At 42.8% G+C, this 24501-nt stretch overlaps 1 protein-coding gene across 1 annotated transcript in view; it reads right to left on the reverse strand.

The window, feature by feature from the left end:
* ACAA1 (acetyl-CoA acyltransferase 1) overlaps positions 1–24501 on the reverse strand; it is a 98343-nt gene that overhangs the window by 66866 nt on the left and 6976 nt on the right. Inside the window, exon 2 of the mRNA XM_073630687.1 lies at positions 3521–3614. Within this exon, the coding sequence (XP_073486788.1) occupies positions 3521–3614 (94 nt within the window). The remainder of the gene's footprint in view (positions 1–3520; positions 3615–24501) is intronic.

The raw sequence follows: 24501 nt of genomic DNA on the forward strand, positions 1-24501 counted from the left end.
ATCAAATACCACCACAAGAAAGCTATTTGTGGGAAAACAAAAAAAAAAGGATATTAGTTTTGTGTGGGTACAGCATCGCACGACCGCGCAATTGTCAGTTAAAGTGACGCAGTGCCGTATCTCAAAAAATGACCTGGTCATTAAGGGGGTAAAACTTCCGGGGCTGAAGTGGTTAACAACTTAACAGTACAGAAACAATGTTTGTTTCATCATACAATATTTTCAGAGAAATCATAATATAACAATGCTCTTTTACACAACCAGGTATATACACCAAATTAAGCCTAAAATGTCATCAATTGTTACGTCATCCACAATAAATACATCCGCATATACTCTCAAAGAAGATGGTCCCAGCATATCCCCTCCCCAAAACCCTGGATTTTTAAATTTTAAAGAGTATACCCAGCAGGTGGAATTCTTATTTACAATGTACTATTTTAACGGAAACAAAAAGTCAAACTAGTTCACAACAAAACAGCGAACAACTTTGTAAACTGTTCAAAGGTTGACAATATCTCCTTCGGTCAGAAGCCTGCCTTCAACTTTGTCCCACAAACAGCAGAAATCAGAATATGGCCAGCATAGCCAGCTGCATACATGGAAAGTTAGTTGCACAACTTCTACAGGTTCCATTGCAACATGTGCCCCTATTGGGGAGATTTCCCCATGCTTCTTGTCCTAGGGACACAACGGACAGTGGGGTCAAATCACTAATGTTTACTTTATGCATTATTTGTGTTTTATACAAAACTTTGCATGTGATATTCAAAGTGTCAATTCACTACAGTTAAATACCACAAATGTGTAATAACCTACGATAAACAAAAAAAAAACAAAAAAAACAAAAAAAAACAAAAAAAAAAAGTGTCACTTCTTAATTATCTCGTGGTCTAGCCACTCTCTATTTTAGGAGTATATAAAATAAGAGTTGTAACATTTAGCAGCGGTATTACTACAGCTCCTGCTTAAAGCGGAGTTCCACCCTAAAGTGGAACTTCCACTCATCGGATTCCCCCCCCCCCCCCCCGGTGCCACAATTGGCACCTTTCAGGGGGGGGGGGGGGGGGTGCAGATACCTGTCTAATACAGGTATCTGCACCCACTTCCGGGCATAGATAGCCGCAGAATAGCTGCAGATACCCCCCCCCCCCCCTTGTGTTCTGGGAAACACACAGTTCCCAGAACACAACGGGGACCAGTGAAGATGTGCAGCGCGACTCGCGCATGCGCAGTAGGGAACCGGGCAATGAAGTCGCAACACTTCACTTCCCGATTCCCTGACCGAGGTTGGCGGCGGGGGCAGCCGAGAGGCGAGCGATCCATCGGCTTCGGCTGTCGACATCGCTGGACCCTGGGACAGGTAAGTGTCCATTTATTAAAAGTCAGCAGCTGCAGTATTTGTAGGCTTTTAATACTTTTTTTTTAAGGTGGAGCTCCGCTTTAAAGATGAGGCTTGTCATGAAGCAAGCAGCCCCCTGCATCCTAACAATCAGTGACTCATTCCTGTCCAACTCATTTAGCTGTCAGCAGGGGTTTAACTGGAGTTAGGCTAAAGGCCCGTACACACGGTCAGAAAATCTGAAGATAAACTTCGTCCGATGGACGATCTGCCGATTTTCTGATCGTTAGTATGCTGCTTTTGACAGCAGATTACAAATTTTTGGCAGACAAAAACTGGATGCGCAGGCTTGAAAATTTTGAAAAAACAACTTTTTGCTATAATAAATATCCCAAAAAAACAAAAACAAAAAACAAAAAAATGTCTTCATCTGTTTAGGCCAATATGTATTCTTCTAGGTTATTTTTTGGAAAAAAAAAAAAATTAGCAATAAGCTTATATTGATTGGTTTGCGCAAAAGTTATAATGTCTACAAAATGGGGATATATTTTTGACATCGAGGCCGTCGGCCATACAAATTGGCTCCAGTGTTGTGCGCTTCCTATTACTCTTAAAAGTGGCTGATGTACACCTACGGCGATTTGTGCAGCCGTGCCAACCTGCCGCAGTATAATGGCAGCGGCTGGTCGGCAAGCGGTTAAAGTGGAACTTTAGTCAGAAAATTAAGTCCTGCTAGATCACTTCAGGCTGGACCCTTTTTCATGTAAAACATTAAAAAAATAAGTTAGTATCTATACTGTTTAAAATCCAGTAATACACTATCTCAACCTGCTTTGCACATGCTCAGTTGTTCTCCATTTTTCGGCACTGTCCAATCTGTAGAGGCCGATCTGCTGACAGCCTTAAAGTGGAGTTAAACCCCCCAATCCTTTACAGTTTGATCTGCAACTGTCATGGTGCTGCACATGTGATCAGTTATGACACCAGTCATTTGATGGTTCGACAGTTTGGTTGAGGACACAAGCAAACGTGACAGTTAGCAATCCCAGCATTCCAGGAATCTAACTGTTTTTTGAAACCGTGAAATTGATGGGTTTAGTTCCACTTTATGGTTTACTGCTTATCAGGGGTTCTGGGCTTCAGCAAAATGGCAGCCTCCAGCAAGAAGAAACAGGAGCAATGCTGGAGGCAATTTACAGCACACACACAAATTTTGGTAGCATAATTAAAAGAACATTATTTTTATCAAGTTGTTATGGTTAAAGTTCCACCTTAAACCTGCTCCCACCCTCCCTTCTAATTCCTATTATAACTATCCTGTAAAAAAAGATGTGTGTACTTGTCTATTCTGAGGCCACTGCTCCAATCATGTGATCGGCTTCAGGGGGAAAGAGGGACAGCCAACAACGGATGCTCCATAGCAAGCCCATCAGTGATGTCACTGCACCTGCAGCTATTGTCGACCAACTTTTCTCTCCCCTGAAGCAGGCTGCTGGGGAGATTATGTGACTGGACCAGAGTGCCCTCAGAGTAGGTAAGCATACACATCTTCTTTTCATAGGGTAGTTAGAATAGGAGTTAGAAGGGATGGGATCAGGTTCAGGCATAGTTAGGAACAGCATGGAACTTGCACTTTATTTTCAGTTATTAATCCTGGCTCTACTAAGGACCAGTTCTGCGCTATTATTATTATTATACAGGATTTTTATAGCACCAACAGTCTGTGCAGCGCTTTACAACATTAGGGCATACAGTACAGTCACACTACAGGAGGAATCAGAGGGCCCTGCTGGTTAGAACTTACAATCTAAGAGCTAACTCACCAGTATGTTACTTATCTCATATTTCCAGGTAAGGATGAGCTCCGGCGTGTTCGCACAGCCCACCAGGAAGTTGGCACAGCGCTGCGCTAATCACAGGCAGTGAGACATTTACCCGATGCGTGGCTGCAGAGATCGGGAAATGTCTCACTGTCTGTGATTAGCGCAGTGCCGACTTCCTGGCGGGCTCTGCACGTGGGCTGTGCGAACACGCCTGGTCTCAATCTTATTTCCAGGCACCTGTACTAGAGCTGGGACCTATGTGCATTCTTCAGAGTGAGAACCTGTGCATTTTATTCAGTGATGCTACAAGGGCTCCCTGATAAAGAATTATAGATGAGGTGGGATTTCAACTTACCAACACAAATGTCTCCGACTAACTCAGGCTTCAGGTTGACGTCCTTCAAAACTGCAGTCATAACACTAGTCAGAAGTTCATCTGGTGTAGTATCCTAAAAATAAAAAAAAAAAATAAAAAAAATAAAAAGGTTGATATCGTTGGGACTTTAAATGAGGCGGTGACCTGGTAAGGTCAATTGCCTCCATTCCTATCTAAATGAAACAAACAGGAGGACTGAGGGTGTAGAGTTCAGTTAGTGAGTGTAATGCAGCGTACACACGATCGGACATTCCGACAACGAAATCCTGGGATTTATTTCTGATGGATGTTGGCTCAAGCTGGTCTTGCATACACACGGTCCCACAAATGTCAGAAATTCCGATCGTCAAGAACGCGCTGACGTACAACACGTACGACGGCACTATAAAGAGGAAGTTAAATAGCCAGTGCCACCCTTTGGGCTCCTTCTGGTAATTTCGTGTTAGTAGAAGCCTGGTGAGAAACGATTTGCGCTTTTCAGCCTTGTGCGTTTCAGATCGTTACTACTCTTCAGTTTGTGCTTGTGGGTTCGGATCTGGTTTTCAGTGCGTGTAGTCAGTTTGCATCTGTTTTTCAGTACGTGCTATTTATAGTACGCATTTGATCTTCAGTGCATTCTTGTCCACTCGTTTCTGAATTTCACCTCATTCTTCTCAGGCCTTTCTGATTTTCAGTGCGTTCTGTTAGTTCGTTCTGACCAGCCGACCTTTTTAAAACCATGTTGCAGATACGTACTCATCGTAGGGTTCGTGCTGTGCAGGGGCTTGGTGTTGGGGTTTTTACTTTGACACAAGCCCAGTCCATGAACAGGGCGGGGCGGAGTTCATGGACGAAGAATTGGTTACTCCAGCATGACCAATTCTCTCACATGCCTTTGTTGCGGGAGATACGTGAGAATAATCCTGATGATTTTAGGAATTATCTCAGGATGACGGACCCTGTTTTTCACCATCTGTTGGCTTTGCTGTCCCTTATATTACCAAGCAGGACACCTGCATGCAGCAAGCCATCACTCCCGAGCAGAGGCGTTGCGGTACTTGCCAACAGAGAGAAGTCTGCAGGACATAAAGTTCTCGACAGGCATCTCCCCCCAGGCTCTGGGGATCATTATTCCAGAGACCTGTTCTGCCATCATTCAGGTCCTGCAGAAGGACTATACTAAGGTAACTTTTCTCCTATAACATCACATTCTATGTATATCACCACTTAAAGTGGTGTTCCACTTAAAAAAAAATTAAAAGTCAGCAGCTACAAATACTGCAGCTGCTGACTTTTAATAATCGGACACTTACCTGTCCCAGGGTCTAGCAATGCAGGGGATCGCAGCCCCGCTCGTCTCCCCCTCCACTCGGTGGCGCCGGCATTGTAACTGTGGGCGCCCGGCTGTGGCTTCACAGCTGGGCACCCACTGCGCATGCGGTGCTGCGATTGACCGTGCAATCATCTGGGACCTGAGACGTGTCCCAGATGACTGATAAGAGGGAGGGGGCAGAGCTGGTCTCCCTTCCTGCGCCGAGGGAAGTGACATCAAGAGCCCAAGTTTTTAAAATTTTTTTTTTTCATGCACATAAAATGACATTTTTGTTTTTTGGGTGAAACTCCACTTTAAGCCCTGGACCATTTGGCTGGCCAAAGACCAGAGCACTTTTTGTGATTTGGCACTGCGACGCTTTAACCGACAATTGCGCAGTCGTGCGACGTGGCTCCCAAAACAAAATCAAGGTCCTTTTTTCCCCACAAATAGAGCTTTCTTTTGGTGGTATTTGATCAGCTCTGCGGGTTTTATTTTTTTGCGCTATAAACAATCAAACAAAAAAAAAAAAAAGCATTATTTTTTACTTTTTGCTATAATAAATATACCCCCCCCAAAAAAAAAAAAAAAACAAAACAAAAAAAAACAAAAAAAAACAAAAAAAAAAAGCTGTTTTTTTCCTCAGTTTAGGCCGATACGTATTCTGCTACATATTTTTCGTAAAATAAAAAAAAAAAATTATATCATAATAAGCGTATATTGATTGGTTTGCGCAAAAGTTATAGCGTCTACAAAAAAGGGGATAGTTATATGGCATTTTTATTATTTTTTTTTTTTACTATTAATGGCAGTGATCAGCTTTTTTAATCGTGACTGCGACATTATGGCGGACACGTCGGACAATTTTGACACATTTTTGGAACCATTGGCATTAATACAGCGATCAGTGCGATTACAAATGCACCGATTACTGTAAAAATGTCACTGGCAGTGAAGGGGTTAACACTAGGGGCAGTGAAGGGGTTAATGAGTGTCCTAATTTGTGTTCTAACTGAAGGGGGATGGGGACTGTGCAGGGAAGCTAACAGATCGCTGTTCATACTCTGTATGAACAGATGATCTGTCAGTTCTCCCCTCAGAGAACCGGAAGCTGTGTGATTACACACACAGTTCTGGGTTCTCCTTGTGCCCCGAGCGATCGCGGGAGCCCAGCGGTGATCGAGACCGCCAACACTCACATCGGCTCAGGGGGTGAGCGGGGCGTACGCCCCCTAGTGGCCACAGGGCGAGGCGATGTTACATAACGTCGTTTCGCCCCGCCGTGCCATTCTGCTGCAGTACAACTGCGGCGGCTGGTCGGCATGTGGTTAATGTTTGCTAATGTATTGTATTTCTTTCATCATACCTTAATTACCATGATTGTAATATGCTGTGAATGTCCTCTTTGTCCTCATGCATGCTGGGAGTTTTTAATGCTCCATTTTTGTTCTTCATGCATATTTGCCTTCACTAACCTCCCCAGCATGCTATCCTGGGCCCATATACACCTAGCCTAGTCACTTAATGTATTTTGTCAGCTCTATGGTAGTGCTTTACCCTAAACACCCCCTAAAATATGTACAAATGTTATTTGTGTCCTTAAATTCAGGCAGAGTGCCAGAGGCTTTTTTTTTTTTTTTGGGGTCACACAATCATTTGGAACCCTCCCTCCCAACCGCTAAGTCAACCGATACCAATACTCTATCTGCTGACTTTGCCAAACCCATACGCACTATACCTACCTCTTTTGTGTTCATATTTATGGATGAATTCACCAAAGCATGTAGTGAAAGGGCCTGCCTGAATACTTTCAAATGGTACGGTTTCAAGTTTTATTCTCCTATTATCTTGATAGGTAATTGCAGAATGTAAAAATGTGCTTCAATTTGGAGTGTGTAGTCATATTTTTGTATTATGACACTTCTTACCTGTGCAGTGGGCTGCCAATATTGTAAGTAAAGGAGGGGCTGGCCAAAGTAACACACATTATTTATGCATTTAGCTCTCAATGAAGTGGAGAGGGTTACCTGTCCCAAACATCCCCCCCCCCACTAAAATTTTTACAATGGACCATCAGAGGGGGTGAGGAATCTTATAAGTGGACCTTAGATTTTTTTAATTTAAATACTCCTTCAAATAAATGTTATACTGATGTTGGCCAAGAATGTTGGTGTCTAATCTGCTTGTAATGTTATGTGCAAAAGTCCTAATTAATTTTTTTCTTGTTTCACTCCACAGTTTCCCTCAATGCCACAGGAATGGCAGACTGTGGCTTCCCAATTTGCCCAGCGGTGGGACTTTCCCAACTGTGGAGGGGCAATAGATGGGAAACACTTCCACATAGTCCCACCCTCTAACTCGGGGTCATACTATTACAACTACAAGGGGTTTAATAATATTATGATGTTGGCGGTGGTGTCTGGGACATATGATTTTCTGTATGTGGACGTGGGGGAAGAATGGCCGGATGGTGGAGTCATCGCCCAGACCGAGATCTACGGACGCTCTAGAGTGGTGGCTTGGGATTGCCACCTCCGGAAGACAACGTGGCTGGTCTTCCGTTCGTCTTTGCCGCTGATGAAACGTTTGGGCTGGGTGATCACCTGATGTGGCCGTTCCCCATGAGGACCCTCACCCCGGACCAGAGGGTTTTTAACTACCGGCTGGCCAGAGCCAGAGGAGTGGTGGAGAATGCTTTTGGGATAATGGCCAGCTAGTTCCGCCTATTCCTTACGCCAATCAACATGGCGGAATATAAACTTAACCATATAATCCTTGCATGCTGCATTGTCCACAACTTTTTAAGGAGAAATTCTATGAACTATGTGGCCTCAGTTGGGCCTGAGGTCGGATTTCAAGACCAAATCATGACGGCGCTTGAAGCTGGCCATCCTGGCTTGCACCCGCGAGGTCCGTCAAAAATATTTGGAGTACTTTGCGGGTAGGGGGGTCATTGATATGCCAGAAAATGTTTAAGAAACCTTTTTTAAATAAGTTTGTATTTTAAAATGAAATAATATTTCCTTTGATTTACTGTTTGTGTTTCTTTTAGCTGTCTCCTAGGTTAGCCAATGTGTTTTTTTTTTGCCCATTTTTTCAATAGTGCAAACGTTAATTCCTTTGATACATGAGGTGACAATCTCTTCTTCAGCTAACTATTATGTTGTGGGTCTGCTACACACACACGCCTTGTTTTTTTTGTTAATGTATGTAATGAATTAATGCTTAAAATATTCATCATTTTCCACCCCATGAATTTAATTTTTTGGAGTTATGAAAATGGCCTGATTGATGTAAATTATCAAGCACTGTGGGTGGTATTTACTAAAGTAAGATCCACTTTGCACTGCAAGTGCACTTGCAGTGCAAAGTGGATTCCCCTTTAGTAAATAACCCCCATTGTCACTGTATACAAAGACTTAAGCAAAAAACTGCTATTGAGCATGGAAAGAGGAAGCCACACTTTGCCGAGTAGAAACATTTTTACTCTGTGCGCATTCATATGTGCGTTTAGAAAAGGGTTTTTGAACAAACCAACATATTTTTAAAATACATTTTTTTTGACAGTAGAAATATCCTTTTTTGTGGTAAACAGGCATGTTTTTTTTAAACCAAACAATACACAACTCAGGAACTTACTAAGTTCAACTTTGAGAAATTGAAGGCAATATCAGACATTATAGTATGTCCAAACTGTGTTGATCTTGCCTTCAGCAGATGGGGTGATGTCATCGCTGTGAAATGGAAATTTTGAAGATGCACACAAATTGAGAGTCAAAAATGGGGATTTCCCTCCTGATCCCATGCCTAATGTCAACATGTGCTAGCTCCCATCATGGGGGATCAATGGACGTGTTTCGGGGGTGCAACCCCTTCCTCTCATCTACTTGAGTTGCGAGGAAGGGGTTGCACCCACAAAATGCGTATACTGATATCCTGTGATAGCAGATAGCGCATGTTGACACACAGTGTGCATCTTCAAAATTTGGCTTTACAAATTTTGGAGAAAAGTTATAAAAATATTAACAATTTGATGAACGTTGGTGTGTTTTTGATTTTGCCTAAAACATCAATGATGTTTGAGTCTTTTTCAACATCATTGATGTCTTCCTTGATCTTCTGTAAATCCTGATTGCACACCATGATCTCCCCGATGAGGACGTGTGCACTTGCACTTGTGAAATGTGTTTCTTCTTCCACATCACCTAAAATTAAAAAACACACCACGTATTATAAATATGCAGGCATCCATCTATTACCCGAAGCTGTGGTCTCAGACACTCACCTGTTGTGGTCACCATTTCGCCCACTTCATAAACCTCTCCTTCCTCCACATCCTGATGTTGTTTTGGGATTTCCCCTTCTTTAGGAGGTTGGGGGTCCCCGGTGACCTCAGACGTCCCGATTATTTCTCCCATATGTGAATAAAATAAAAGGTATACTTAGCACACAGATATTTGAGGCAAGAAATAGGAACATGAAACATTGCTTGGAAGTGTCGTACAAATGTCTGTTTTGGCAGAGTTCAAAGATGAAGACATGATTTTTTCCCTTTCCAAAGTTGGAATAACTACCTTTTTTGGTAAAGTATCACACATGTAGACATCCCTAGTATCCACTGGAGAACCTGTGTGGGACACCCTAAAAAGTTTGTTCTGGTGTCCCACACTAGTGCTCCTGTGTCCAGATGTGTAAACAGCTGCTGAGTGTTCTCTCCTTACACTAAATCAAATTTGCATTTCATTCTAGTTACAAACCCATCTAGACAACAATGTACTAAAACTTCTTTTAATACAAATAGGCATGACCAAATGTAGTTAACCTGCATTTGCCAAAAACATTGTATTAGTAAGCGAATGAACGATGTTTACTACGAACGATTACTGTGTCCACGAACCTGAAACTTGGCATTTTAAACTGTACAACAGTAAAGAAAAGCACATAGAGCCGCACGAACGTAATAATAATAATAATAATAATAATAATAATAATAATAATAATAATAGGAACACACAACAAAATATTTTTTTGCAGCACTCTCTTGATTCTTCTGTACTGATCCTGCTCCATCAATTTGATCGCCGTACCCCAAAATTCTTCTGCAGACTTTTCACTACTTTAGTTCTGATCTTGGCCTTTCTCACATTTGGGTTTGGGTAAGGTCCATGCTTCCCGTCATAGTCGGCCCTCTTCAAGATGTCCACCATTTCTATAAAGGACATATTAGAGGCCTTAAATCTCTTCCGGGATCAGGACATTCGTGGCTCCGGGCTTTCGTCATTGTTGCTGCTGTCTTCATGCAAGTGTTGTCTCTCCGCCATGTGCTCTCCCACTGTGCAGAAAGACAAGGGGCAGGGAATATACTAGAGAGAAGGTCGGGGGGGCGGAGTTTCACGCATGCGCAGTGTATATAAAGCGATCTGATCAACGACCTGTGAGCGGAGGAAGGAGTAGCGGAAGTGCCGATCGTGATAACGAAGGAACAATTTTAACTTGGGCCTATACTGCTTATAGATTGAGGCCTATATTTGGACAAGATCATGAGAGTTTAGCATGACATTAGGGATTGTCTTGTGTTGTGTCTTGCAGAGAAAATGGATCTATTGAATGATCAGGACTTCATCCACAGATTCATTGATATGTACAGGGAGCTGCCCTGTCTGTGGCAGGTAAACCACCCCTTTTATAACAATAAAAGAAAGAGGCAGGCAGCACTGGATCAATTGTTGGAATTCGTGAAGCCGCAGATCCCCACGGCAAACATCAACTATTTGAAGGCCACAATTGGTGGCATGAGGAGCACTTATAATAGGGAGCGCAAGAAGGTCCAGGATTCCCAGAGATCAGGAGCTGCAGCAGATGACATTTATGTACCCAGGCTGTGATACTCTGACAGACTGTATTTTCTGGCAGACCAGATGGAACCCAGGCCAGCACTCTCCAGTCTTCAACACTTCCTTCCACCCCAGCTGAGGCTGCCGACATCCAACCTGGGCCTTCCAGCCAGAAAGATGTGGAGGAGCCCAGCCTAAGCCAGGTATAGCATTGTTCAACATATTTCTTGTCCAAAAAATAATGATGTTAACGAGATGTTATCATTGATCACTAATTTCTGATTTAACAAAGTGTTTTACATATCAATAGAGAGCAGTGGCCACAAATGATTGGGACAAGAATGAAAAATGCTGGGGTCAGAATGAAAGGTCTTTTCTATTTGTTAACATTCAATTTGCAACAGTCATGAGCTGAAAGTTGTGTGTGATTGATGAACCAAAAACTAAGTACCTTTTTCATACACAGGCAAGCCTCAGCCAGGACGAGGCCATGGAAAGTGGCAGCCAGGAGGTGACAGGGTTAAGTGGCAGGCAGGAGGTGGCTGGGCCCAGTAACCTGCCCGAATCCCAGGTCCCTCCCCTCCGCCTTAAAAAAAAAACAAAGGCCCAGGAAGAGAAGCAAATGGAGGAGGGCCAATGCCAATCTCACCAGTTTATCCAGCGTTGCCTTCCTCTTTAATTTTGTTATGACCCATAATAAATGACTATTTTTTTTTTCACAAATACTTAGATGGCTTGCATCTGAGGGTACTTAGGGAACTCAGTCAGGTGATTGCCAGACCGTTGTTCCTAATTTTTACAGACAGTCTATTGACTGGAATGGTACCAGCTGATTGGAGAAAAGCCAACGTAGAACCAATATTTAAAAAGGGCCCAAAAAACATCCCTGGGAATTACAGACCAGTTAGCCTAACATCGATAGTATGTAAACTCTTGGAGGGGATGATAAGGGACTATATACAAGATTTTAGTAATAAGAATGATATCATTAGCAGTAATCAGCATGGATTCATGAAGAATCGTTCTTGCCAAACCAATCTATTAACCTTCTATGAGGAGGTGAGTTGCCATCTAGATAAAGGAAGGCCCGTAGACGTGGTGTATCTGGATTTTGTGAAAGCATTTGACACAGTTCCCCATAAACATTTACTGTACAAAATAAGGTGCGTTGGCATGGACCATAGGGTGAGTACATGGATTGAAAACTGGCTACAAGGGCGAGTTCAGAGGGTGGTGATAAATGGGGAGTACTCAGAATGGTCAGGGGTGGGTAGTGGGGTTCCCCAGGGTTCTGTGCTGGGACCAATCCTATTTAATTTGTTCATAAACGACCTGGAGGATGGGATAAACAGTTCAATCTCTGTATTTGCAGACGATACTAAGCTAAGCAGGGCAATAACTTCTCCGCAGGATGTGGAAATCTTGCAAAAAGACCTGAACAAAGTAATGGGGTGGGCGACTACATGGCAAATGAGGTTCAATGTAGAAAAATGTAAAATAATGCATTTGGGTGGCAAAAATATGAATGCAATCTATACACTGAGGGGAGAACCTCTGGGGGAATCTAGGATGGAAAAGGACCTGGGGGTCCTAGTGGATGATAGGCTCAGCAATGGCATGCAATGCCAAGCTGCTGCTAATAAAGCAAACAGAATATTGGCATGCATTAAAAGGGGGATCAACTGCAGAGATAAAACTATAATTCTCCCGCTCTACAAGACTCTGGTCCGGCCGCACCTGGAGTATGCTGTCCAGTTCTGGGCACCAGTCCTCAGGAGGGACGTACTGGAAATGGAGCGAGTACAAAGAAGGGCAATAAAGCTAATAAAGGGTCTGGAGGATCTTAGTTATGAGGAAAGGTTGCGAGCACTGAACTTATTCTCTCTGGAGAAGAGACGCTTGAGAGGGGATATGATTTCAATTTACAAATACTGTACTGGTGACCCCACAATAGGGATAAAACTTTTTCGCAGAAGAGAGTTTAATAAGACTCGTGGCCACTCATTACAATTAGAAGAAAAGAGGTTTACCCTTAAACTACGTAGAGGGTTCTTTACTGTAAGAGCGGCAAGGATGTGGAATTCCCTTCCACAGGCGGTGGTCTCAGCGGGGAGCATTGATAGCTTCAAGAAACTATTAGATAATCACCTGAATGACCGCAATATACAGGGATATGTAATGTAATACTGACACATAATCACACACATAGGTTGGACTTGATGGACTTGTGTCTTTTTTCAACCTCACCTACTATGTAACTATGTAACTTGCCTATGTGTTTTACTACAAAAAGGACAGTTTGTTTGGGAGTAGGCAGGTACATTTCAAAAATACAATGTCAAAAAACAGGAGGAGATCTTGATTAAAAAACAAAAAAAAAAAACAAAAAACAAAAAAACCCCAAAAATAATATGGAGATCTTCATAAAAAATATATAAATAAAAATGATCATTATAAAAATAAAATTAAAAACATTATTCTGGAGAATAAAAAAAAAAAAAATTCATGAGAGATCACAAGAAATAATAAAGAAATCAGTTTGTCAGAACTCTGTGTGAATATCAGCTGCCAAACAACTTCATAATTCTAGCATTATAAAGAAGAAGAGAATGCGCTGTATTGAAAGATTACAAAATTTGTAGTGTGATGAATGTGCCGTCTTACGAACGCTAGTTTTACCAGGCAGAGCGCTTCCGTCTCGTACTTGATTCAGAGTATGCGTGGGATTTTGTGCGTCAGAATCGATTGTGTACACGCGCTCAGAAATTTCCGACGACAGATTTTGTTGTCGGAAAATTTGAGATCCAGCTCTCAAATTTTTGATGTCAGAAATTCTGACAAAAAATGTCCGATGGAGCCTAAACACGGTCAGAATTTCCGACAACAAGCTCTCATCGAACATTTGTTGTCAGAAAATTCGACCGTGTGTACGCAGCATAAGAGTGTTACCAGGTTACCGCCTCATTTAAAGTCCCAAAGTTCTCTTTTTCTTCATGAATATAGGGATGGAAGTGCGCTAGTTTATATCTTACCAGGTCTGATTAATACCCTGATTAATTAATATCATGTATAATAATGATATCCATTCGAGAAATTCCCCCTCCTTCCGGCGGGCTAACCGCCATGGGATGGGGGCTGTAATTCCACACCCCCGTATCAGTTAGTTTAATATCTTAATGAGGTTATTACAACATTATATATACACAGGAGCAGTGGCTCCATCAGCTCCAGGATGCGTGCTACGGGTCTTCCTCCTCCCCTCCATATAGGGTGGGTGGACCGCCCTGTACTACGCATAAACGTCACGCTCCATGCGACGGAGCTGCTGTGCCACGCCCATGGCGCCACCACTCTCCACCACCTTTTACATCTAGCGGCCAGGTGGAGGGATGATTTTGGCGCCATTTTTTGGGTGGCTTGTCCGCCCAGCTGCCTCCTCTCCACAATGCATGCCAGCATGATGTTGGCGGGTGTGTCGGACTTGCCCTTATTAGGTCATTTGTGGGCGTTTGACTCACATGGTGGTCCCATCTTCTCACTTGGACACTCTCTGGATCACTTAGAACTTAAGTTTGTATTAGGTAATCTGACTTTCACTCTTCACTATTATTTTACTTGGCACGTTTGGGTTTCATCTCATCCAATCTTTCTGGCGACACTGTTTCCTATTTTCTTCATGTATTTTACCATTTTATCACCTTCCACTCTACTGCCCCGTACACACGGTCGGACATTGATCGGACATTCCGACAACAAAATCTTAGGATTTTTTACGACGGATGTTGGCTCAAACTTGTTTTGCGTACACACGGTCGCACAAAGTTGTCGGAATTTCCAATCGCCAAGAACGCGGTGATGTAAACCACGTACGACGAGACTAGAAAAGGCCAGTTCAGAACCAAGCGCGGCACCCTTTGGGCTCCTTTTGCTAATCTCGTGTTAGTAAAAGTTTGGTGAGAGACGATTCGCGCTTTTTCAGATCGTTTTCTGCTGTTCAGTTTGTGCTTGTGGGTTTGTATCTGCTCTTCAGTGCGTGCAAGCAAGCTACGCGTGACTTGTCATTGTGTTCTTGTTCATTCGTTACTGTTTTTCAGGTAGCTCTTCACAGGCCTTGCTGTTCTTCAGTGCGTTCTGTTACTTCGTTCTGAGCAGCCGACCATTTTCTAGCCATGATGCGTATACGTACTCCTCGTAGAGTTTGTGCTGTGCGGGGGCTTGGTGTTGGGGTCCTGACATTGACACAAGTCCAGTCCATGAACAGGGTGGGGAGGAGTTCATGGACCAAGAATTGGTTGCTCCAGCGTGACCAGTTCTGTCATATGCCTTTGCTCCATGAGATCCGTGAGAATAATCCTGATGATTTCAGGAACTTTCTCCGGATGACCGACCCCGTATTTCACCATTTGTTGGCTTTGCTGACCCCCTATATCAGCAGGCAGGATATCTGCATGAGGCAAGCCATCACTCCGGAGCAGAGGCTCGTCGCCACCCTGCGGTACTTGGCGACAGGGAGAAGCCTGCAGGACCTCAAGTTCTCGACAGGCATCTCCCCCCAGGCTCTGGGGATCATTATCCCAGAGACCTGTTCTGCCATCATCCAGGTCCTGCAGAAGGAGTATATTAAAAGGTAAGATTTTTAGCCTTTAATATCACATTTTATTGTAATGTTTGATAATATATTGTATTTCTTTCCTCATTCCCTAATTACCATGATTGTAATATGCTGTGAATGTCCCCCTTGTCCTCATGCATGCTGGATTTTTATGTAATTATTTTTTTTGTCCTTAATACATATTTGCCTTCACTTACCTCCCCAGCATGCTCTCCTGGCCCTATATTCACCTCATGTAGTCACTTAACAATGTATTTTATCAGCTCCATTAGTAGTGCTTTACCCCAAACACCCCCTAAAATGTTTTGAAATGTGATTTGTGCTTTAAAAATTCATGCAGAGTTCCAGAGGCTTTTTTTGGGGGGTCCCCAAATCATTTGGAACCCTCCCTCCCCCCAACTGCCCCAAGTCAGCTGATAACATATCTCTATCTATCCTCAATCATCTATCTGCTGATTTGGCCAAACCAATACACACCATACCCATCTCTTTAGTGGTCAGATTTGTGGATGAATTCCCCAAAGCATGTAGTGCAAGGGCCTGCCTGTATACTTTCAAATGGTACTGTTTACATTTTTTGTATCCTATTATTATCATCATGATAGGTAAGAGCAGAATGTCCAAATGTACTAAAATGTGTACAATGTGTATTTATATCTTTGTATTATGACACTTCTTACCTGTCCATTGGGCTGCCAATAGTTTAACTAAGGAGGGGCTGTTCAAAGTAATACCCATTATTTAGGCATTCATCTCTCAATGAAGTGGAGAGGGTTACCTGTCCAAGAGCTCCCCCCCCCCATAATGTTAGAAATGACCCATGGGGGGGGGGGGAGGAATATGATAGTTGTACCTTATACTTTGGTCTGTAAAAATTCCCATAAATAAAAGTTATCTTGATGTTGGCCAAGAATGTTTGTGTCTAATCAGCTTCCCATGTTTATGTGCAAACAGACTAATTTTTTTTGGTTTTCCTCAACAGTTTCCTTCCACGCCACAGGAATAGCAGACTGTGGCCTCCCACTTTGCCCAAGCGGTGGGACTTTCCTAACTGCGGAGGGGCAATTGATAGGAAACACGTCCACATCATCCCACCACCCAACTCGGGGTCGTAATATTATAATTATAAGGGGTTCAATAGTATTGTGATGTTGGCAGTGGTGTTGGCTACTTATGAGTTCCTGTATGCGGACGTGGGGAAGAATGGCCGGATGTCCGATGGTGGAGTCATCGCCCAGACGGAGTTTTACAGGCGTCTCCAGAATGGCAGCTTGGACTTGCCACCTCCAGAAGACAATGTGGAAGGACTCCCATTCGTCTTCATTGTGGATGAAGCCTTTGTGCTGGGGGACCAACTTATGCGGCCATTCCCGATGAGGACCCTCACCCCAGACCAGAGGGTTTTTAAATTACCGGCTGGCCAGAGCCAGAAGAGTGGTGGAGAACACGTTTGGAATAATGGGCAGCCGGTTCTGCCTATTTCTTACACCCATACATATGGTGGAGTATAAACTGAATCATATTATCCTGGCGTGCTGTGTTCTACACAACTTTTTACAGCAACATTCTGCCAACTATGCTGGCTCAGTTGGGCCTGAGGCCGGAATTCAAAATGAACCAACCCTGACGGCGCTTGAAAGTGGCCGTCCTGGCTTGCCCTCCCTGAGTGCCCGTGATGTCCGGCTAAGATACCTTGAATTCTTTGGGGGTAGGGGGGCTATCACTATGCCAGACAGACAATGTGTGAAACCTTTATCAAAAGAAAAAAAAAACAAAAAACAAACAAACACCATTAAGCAAATCTTTGGTGACATTTCCTGCTTGTGTTTGTTTTAGCTGACCCTGACAGAAATGTGGTGAGTCCTGAAAATGGAGTGATTATACAAAGCACTGTTGGGTGTTATTTACTAAAGGCAAAGACACTTTGCACTACAAGTGCAGTTGAAACTGCACTTGTAGTGCAAAGTGGATTTTCCCTTAGGAAATAACACCCATTGTCACAGGAAACACCAATTAGAGCACCCCAAAAGTGTTGTAGCGTTGAGACAATAATCCACGCATTCTTGATTAACAATCTTTTTAAATACCTGCACAATCACATGTGCATTTAGAAAAGGTTTTTAAAACAAACCAACATGTTTGTTGTATAACAATTTTTTGGGGTGTCATTAGAAAAAGTAGAAATGTCCATATAAGGTAAAACAGGCATGTTTAAAAACACACAAGAAAGACACAATTCTTGAACTTACAAAGTTCACATTTGGTAGAACTTGAAGGCAATATCAGACATGAGTATTTAGAAACTGTGTTTGATATTGCGTTCAAATGGGGTGAAGTCACCCCCGGAAAAGCCAAATTTTGAAGATGCACACAAATACCTGAATTTCAACATGTACTACCTACCATCACGGGGGATCAAGGGACGTGTTTTGGGGGAGCCACCCCTTCCTCACATCTACTTTATTATTGGGGAAGGGGTTGCACCCCCAAAACTCGTCCATTGATCTCCCATGATGGCAGATAGCACATGTTGACACACTGTGTGCATCCTCAAAATTTGGCTTTTCTACAATTAGACAAAAAATGAAAAAATTGTAGTACACCATAAAACAAAGGGATTTGGAGGGGTTTTAAACTCTCCCCAAAACATCAATGATGTTCTTATTTTTTTGAATAACATCATTTATGTTTTTCTGGATGTTTTCCAATGCAACATTACACCCCATGATCTCCCCGATCAGGATCTGTGCACTTTCCGAGGTGAAATGCCACATCACGATCACCTAAAAAGATAGAAACCAAAAAAAACAAACAAACATCTATTATAAATATGCCGGCATCCATCTCTTACCTGAGCCTGTGGTCGCAGACACTCACCTGTTGTGGTGCCAATTTCCACCACGTCTTCCTCCTCCTGCTCTTCTTGTCTTTGGGGGATTTCCCCTTCTTCATGAGGTGGGGGGTCTGTTGTCTCCTCGGATGAGGGGTGTCCTCCGAGTCTTTTCTCCCCTATGTTAAAAAAAAAAAATGGTATACTTAGCACACAGATATTTGATGGCAGAACTATAAATATGAAACATTGCTTGGAAGTGGGGTACAATTGTCTGTTTTGGCAGGAGTTCCAAGATGTAGAATTTTTAGTGTCCTTTGTCAAGCTTCAATACTTTACCTGTTTTGTACAAGCTTCAAAGATGGAGACCCCCCTATAATATACACTGGAGCACCTGTGTGGGCCCCCTAATAAAAAGGGTGTTCTTGTGTCCCACACTAGTGCTCCAGTGTCCAGATGTGAAAACTGCTGCCGAGTGTCCTCTCCTTACACAGAACCGAGTTTGCATTTCATTCTAGTAACAAACCCATCTACACAACCAAATTATTTTCATACAAGTAGGCCCTAAAAAATGTGGTCAAATGCATATGGCCAAAACAATGATGTTTTATAGGCCGAAAGAAAAATGTTTGATACGAACGAATAATGTGCCCATGAACATGAAAGTTGCCATTTTAATCTGGACAACAATTAAGAAAAGCACATGGAGCAGCACAAACATAATAAACATAAAAAGAATAGGAACACAGCACTATTTACTTTTTTTGCAGCACTCTCCGGATCTTTCTGTACTGCTCATGTTCTCTTAATTTGAGGTCCGACCACCGCTTCCTGAGCTGATCTTTCGATAGTCGTACCCCGAAATTCCGGTGCAGACTCTTGACCACTTTCGCCATTATCTTGGCCTTTCTGACATTGGGGTTGGGGTAAGGTCCATACTTTCCATCATAGTCAGCCCTCTTCAGGATGTCGACCATCTCCAACATCTCCCTAAAGGACATATTTGAGGCCTTAAATCTTCTCCTTCTGGATCCAGATGTTTGCGGCCCCGGGCTTTCCTCCCCCTCCTCCTGGTTGCTATAATTAGCACGCATCTGCTGTGTCTCCGCCATGTGCTCTTCCCCCACTGCGCCGAACGAAAAGGGGTGGGGAATAGACTAGAAAGAACGTCAGGGGTGGGCGGAGTTACATGCATGCGCAGTGTGTATAAAGCGTAACACGCGTGCGTAGTACGTACAATCTGTGAGCGGAGGAAAGAGTATCGGAGGCGCCGATTGTGACAACGAAGGTAAGAGCAAAACTTGGGCCTATACTGCTTCGAGATTGAGGCCTATATTGTAACAAGATTAGGAGAGTTTTGCCTGACATTAGGGTTTGTCTCGTGTTGTGTTTTGCAAAAAAAATGGATGGCTTCAGTGACTACAACTTCCTCCCCCTGTTCATAGACAAGTACAGGGAGCTGCCCTGTCTGTGGCAGGTGAAGGCAGGTGAAACATCCACATTATAATAATAAACAAAAGAGGCAGGCAGCGCTGGAGAAACTGCTGGAGTTGGTGATGGCGGTGGTCCCCACAGCAACCATCCCCTATTTAAAAACCAAAATTGGTGGCCTGAGGAGCACTTATCTAAGGGAGCACAAGAAGGTCACGGATTCCCAGAGAGCAGGAGCTGGAGCAGATGACATTTATGTCCCCAGACTGTGGTACTATGAGAGACTGATTTCTGTCAGACCACACTGGAGTCAGGGAATCCCTCCCAACCCTTCCTTCTACTCTTCCTTCCACCCCAGCTGAGGCTTCCAATGTCCAACCTGGGCCTTCCAGCCAGGAAGAAGTGGAGGAGCCCAGCTTGAGCCAGGTATAGCATTCTTCTACAGATTTCTGGTCAATAAATAAATGATGTTTACTAGATGTTATTATTGATCACTAATTGCAGATTTATTAAAGTGTTTTACATATCAATAGACAGTAGTGGGCAAAAAGATTTGGGACAAGAATAAAAAATGCTGGGCTCAGAATGATCATCAGTTATATTTCTTAACATTCAATTTGCAACAGTCATGAGGTGACAATTGAGTGTGATTGATGAAGAAAAAACTCAAACTATGTCCCTTTTTCATACACAGGAAGACCTCAGCCAGGAGGAGGCGGGGGTTAGTGGCAGCCAGGAGGAGGCGGGGGTTAGTGGCAGCCAGGAGGAGCCTGGGACCAGTCGAAGCCTGACAGAATCGCAGGTCCCTCCCCTCCGCCTTCCATACAAAAAACCGAGGAAGGGGAGTCACGTGCAGGATTCAGCGCTCAGGCTCATTCAGCAGGCTTCTGCGTCCCTCAGAGCCTTACCCACTCCTGAAGAGGCCTTTGCCTGCATGGCTGCTACCAAACTGAAGGGCATGCAGGAGGGTCAACGCCTCATGTGTGAGAAACTTATTTATAAAGTCCTAACTAAGGGGGTGAGTGGCGAAATCACACCCAATACCGACGTGATTGAGTTGGACCATCCTCCTCCTCCTCCTGCCACAACTCCACCACCACAGCCACAGCATGGAAGGAAGACCAGAGAGTGATGGCCCTGGGTTCAGTCTGGTCTGACAAAAGATGCAGTCTCTTGTATGACCACAGCCTGGGGACACAGATGTCATCTGCTGCTTTCCAGATCTCTGACTTCTGGACCAGACTGCACTCCCTTAGATATGGACTCCTCATGCCACCAATTTTGCAGTAAAATAATTGATGTCTGCCCTGGGGGCCAAAGGCTTCACCAATTTCTGCTGTTTCTCCAGTGTTGCCTCCCTCTTTGTTTGGTTCTGAGACCTTAAAGGAATTTTTGGTTCAATTATACTCGCCTATGTGTGTTTTCCTTAAAAAAAAAAAAAACAAAACAAAAAAAACTGGTGAGGAGGCAGGTACATTTAAAAAATACAATGTGAAATTAACAAGAGACACCAAACAAACAATCTCATTGAGATTAAATAATACAAGATATCAATGGTGTTGTGGTAACTTGACACACAAAACACACACAAAAATATTCTGGACTAAAAAGCCAAAAAAATTACAAAAAAAAAAAAAAAAGCCTTGAAACCACATTTTTTACAATTAAAAACAAACAAAAAAAAAAAAATTGGTCAGATGTGACAAATCAAAATATATTGAGGGAATCCCGATAAATAATAAAGAAAGAAGTTTGTGAGAAGTCTGTGTGAATATAAGCAGCAAAACTACTTAATTTTTCTCACATTATAAAGATGGAGAGTGTGCTGTATTAAACCATTTTTTACATTGCAGCGTGATGAAAGTGCTGTATCCATTGCGAACGCTAATTTTACCAGACCGAGCTGTTCCGTCTCGGAAATTCTTCTGAGTTTGCGTGGCACTTTGTGCGTTGGAACTGGCCACACACGGTCAGAATTGACGCGATCGGATTTTGTTGTCGGAAAATCCGATGGAAAAGCCCACACACGGTCGGAATGTCCGACAACACGCTCCGATCGGATATTTTCCATCGGGAAATCGGACCGCGTGTACGGGGCATTACTCTCACTAACTGAACTCTATCTACACACTGATTAGCATCTCATTACCCTATCCTTTAGCAAGCATAGGCTATATGACCCAATATATGGAGTTCCCAGTATATTTTTTCTCTTTTTGGTTTCATCACTTATGGTTATTTATGATCATTTTCATCTTTTGGAATTTCCTTTCTTGGAAATCATCCTTGTTGAGTCCTGGGCCACCCTAACCACCTCAGCTCCCACCAGTGATACCCCTAGGGGTTCTCTGATTCATTTTGGTACACTCCTAATGCATATATACATAGAATATAAGTACTTTTGAGAGTGGTGGTGGTGGGGGGGGGGGGTTCCTAGGTAATTTTACCTGCTATTTATCCCATCTTAATCTCTTTTCCTTGACAGGGTTAGACCATATAGATATTCTTTTTATCACTATACTACAGTATTCATTTATCCACGTGCATGCTCCTGAAGAGTGGATGAATTAAAAAAAATGCATAGAGCTATTAGGCGCCTTTCACACGGATGGCTGTTCTGCCACAGTTAAAAGCATATAATATGTTCTGTGAAATTCAAGACTCCAGGCTTTGATATCAGCTGCATTTGTACAGTGCGATTACCTGAGTTTCCATGCGGTTGCGTTTAGCTGCGGTAGTCATTCCCATATTGGTTATTTTATATTGTTGACACAAAAGACTGCGGTTATGTGCATATAGCTGCGCTAAATCGCTCCTGGACGCAGTCAATTCTATTTTTTCTATCCGCACCAAACCGCATGTAACTAAACGCAGTGTGTGAATGGGGCCATAGGAAAGCATTGTGTGCTTTTAGCTGCGGTAGAAAACTAGAAAATCCGCAGCTAAAAGCACAATTCTATCCGTCCATGTGAAAGGGGCCTAATAAGCCAAGTTTTTATGCCTAATTACGTGTTTTACCTGACCGAATCATTACTTGTATTATGCGATTTGTATTACTAAGTGGCAATTTGTAATTACTGTACATATATCTACTGAATGAATTGCATTGGTTATCTATGTCCACTCATAATTACCCTCACGTAACATATTACTGATTTCCAATAAATTTAAATTTTCTACACCTGTGTGCTTCACCTGAAGTCCCAACCCTCAGTCCTACTGTTTGTCTCATTAACATAAAAAAGCTATTATTAAAAAGTATTGTTCACACCCATGCAGTTGTAACAATAGACTACTACTACTACTACTACTACTACTTTTCTTGCAGAGACCTTTCAGCACCATTTTTGAGAACTGCAGCAGGGTCACTTTAGGATATCTTAGTAGGCAAATAATGAAGTGATAGGTAAAGCAATTTAAGCAAACTTAACCTTCTTGCAATTCTGCCCAGTGACCGACTGTGATGAGTTATCTTGTACTTTCACCCTTGTAATATGAACTATTAGTAAATGTTTTGTTGAATAATAAAAAGGAGCATATTGGAATACAGACAGCAACAAAAAGGGTCCAATCTATTCTTTTATAGAAATCTATCCTAATAGTTTTTGGAATGTTCTGAATTATTCATTAAGACAAAAAAAAAAAAAAAAAAAATTAGCAAAAAGCTGCACCATACTTAAACCACTCAACTTCTGATCTAGGCACAGATGCACTGATCTGCATCATACATACATACAGGTGCATCTAAAAAAAAAAAAAATTGAATTACATACACACAGTTATATATTTCAAGTATCTCTTTCTTCTAATGTTGATGTTTATGGCTTACAGCTAGTGAAAACCCAAAATTGAGTATCTCAGAAAATTAGAATATTGTGAAAAAGTTCAATATTGTAGACTCATGATGTCACACTCTAATCAGCTAATTAATTCCAAATACTTGTAAAAGGTTTCATGGTCTCTTATGCCTCGTTTCCACTGAGCGGAACGGTTCGGGTTGGTTCGGTACGGTACGCTATTTTGAGTGTTTCCATTATGAAAGCGGCCCATACAACCGAACCATATCGCACCATTCATGGTCCTGCTTCAGATGTAGGGCCATAGAAAATGGTACGGTTCGGTTAGGGCGGAGCTACGATACATTCCACTGATTGGCGGACGTGTGATGCCACGCTAGGCATTTTTTCTAAACCCACGTGTGACCCCTGGCAGTCCAACTTGCAGTGGAAACGCTCATCTGAATAGGCCGGACCATTCTAACCCTTCCAAACTGTACCGACCCGAACCGATCCGCTCAGTGTAAACGAGGCATTAGTCTGGTTCAGTAGGTTACACAATCATGGGGGAGACTGCTTACTTTGCACATGTCCAAAAGACAAGGAAGGTAAGTGACAAAAGGTTGTTGCTAAAGAAGCTGGCTGTTCACAAAGTGCTACATCCAAGCATATTATGGAAAGTTGAGTGGAAGGAAAAAGTGTGGTAGAAAAAAGGTGCACAAGCAACAGAGTTAACTGTAGCCTTGAGAGGATTGTGAAGCAAAGGTCATTCAAGAATTTGGTGGAGATTCACAAAGAGTGGACTACGGCTGGTGTCAGTGCTTCCAGAGCTACCACACACAGACGTAACCAGGACATACAATTGTCACATTCCTTGTGTCAAGCCACTCTTGAACCAGAGACAACGTCAGAAGCGTCTTACCTAGGAAAAAGGACTGGACTGTTGCTCAGTTGTCCAAATTCCTCTTTTCGGATGAAAGTAAATTTTGCATTTCATTTGGAAATCAAGGTCCCAGAGTCCGGAGGAAGAGTGGAGAGACACAGAATCCAAGTTGCATGAGGTCCAGTGTGAAGTTTCCACAGTCAGTGATGATTTGAGGAGCCTCGTCATCTGCTGGTGTTGGTCCACTGTGTTTTTATCAAGTCCAAAGTCACCGCAGCCCTCTACCATCAAATTTTAGAGCAC

This window comes from Aquarana catesbeiana, linkage group LG05, assembly GCF_042186555.1.
Source record: "Aquarana catesbeiana isolate 2022-GZ linkage group LG05, ASM4218655v1, whole genome shotgun sequence".
Taxonomy (NCBI): Eukaryota; Metazoa; Chordata; class Amphibia; order Anura; family Ranidae; genus Aquarana; species Aquarana catesbeiana.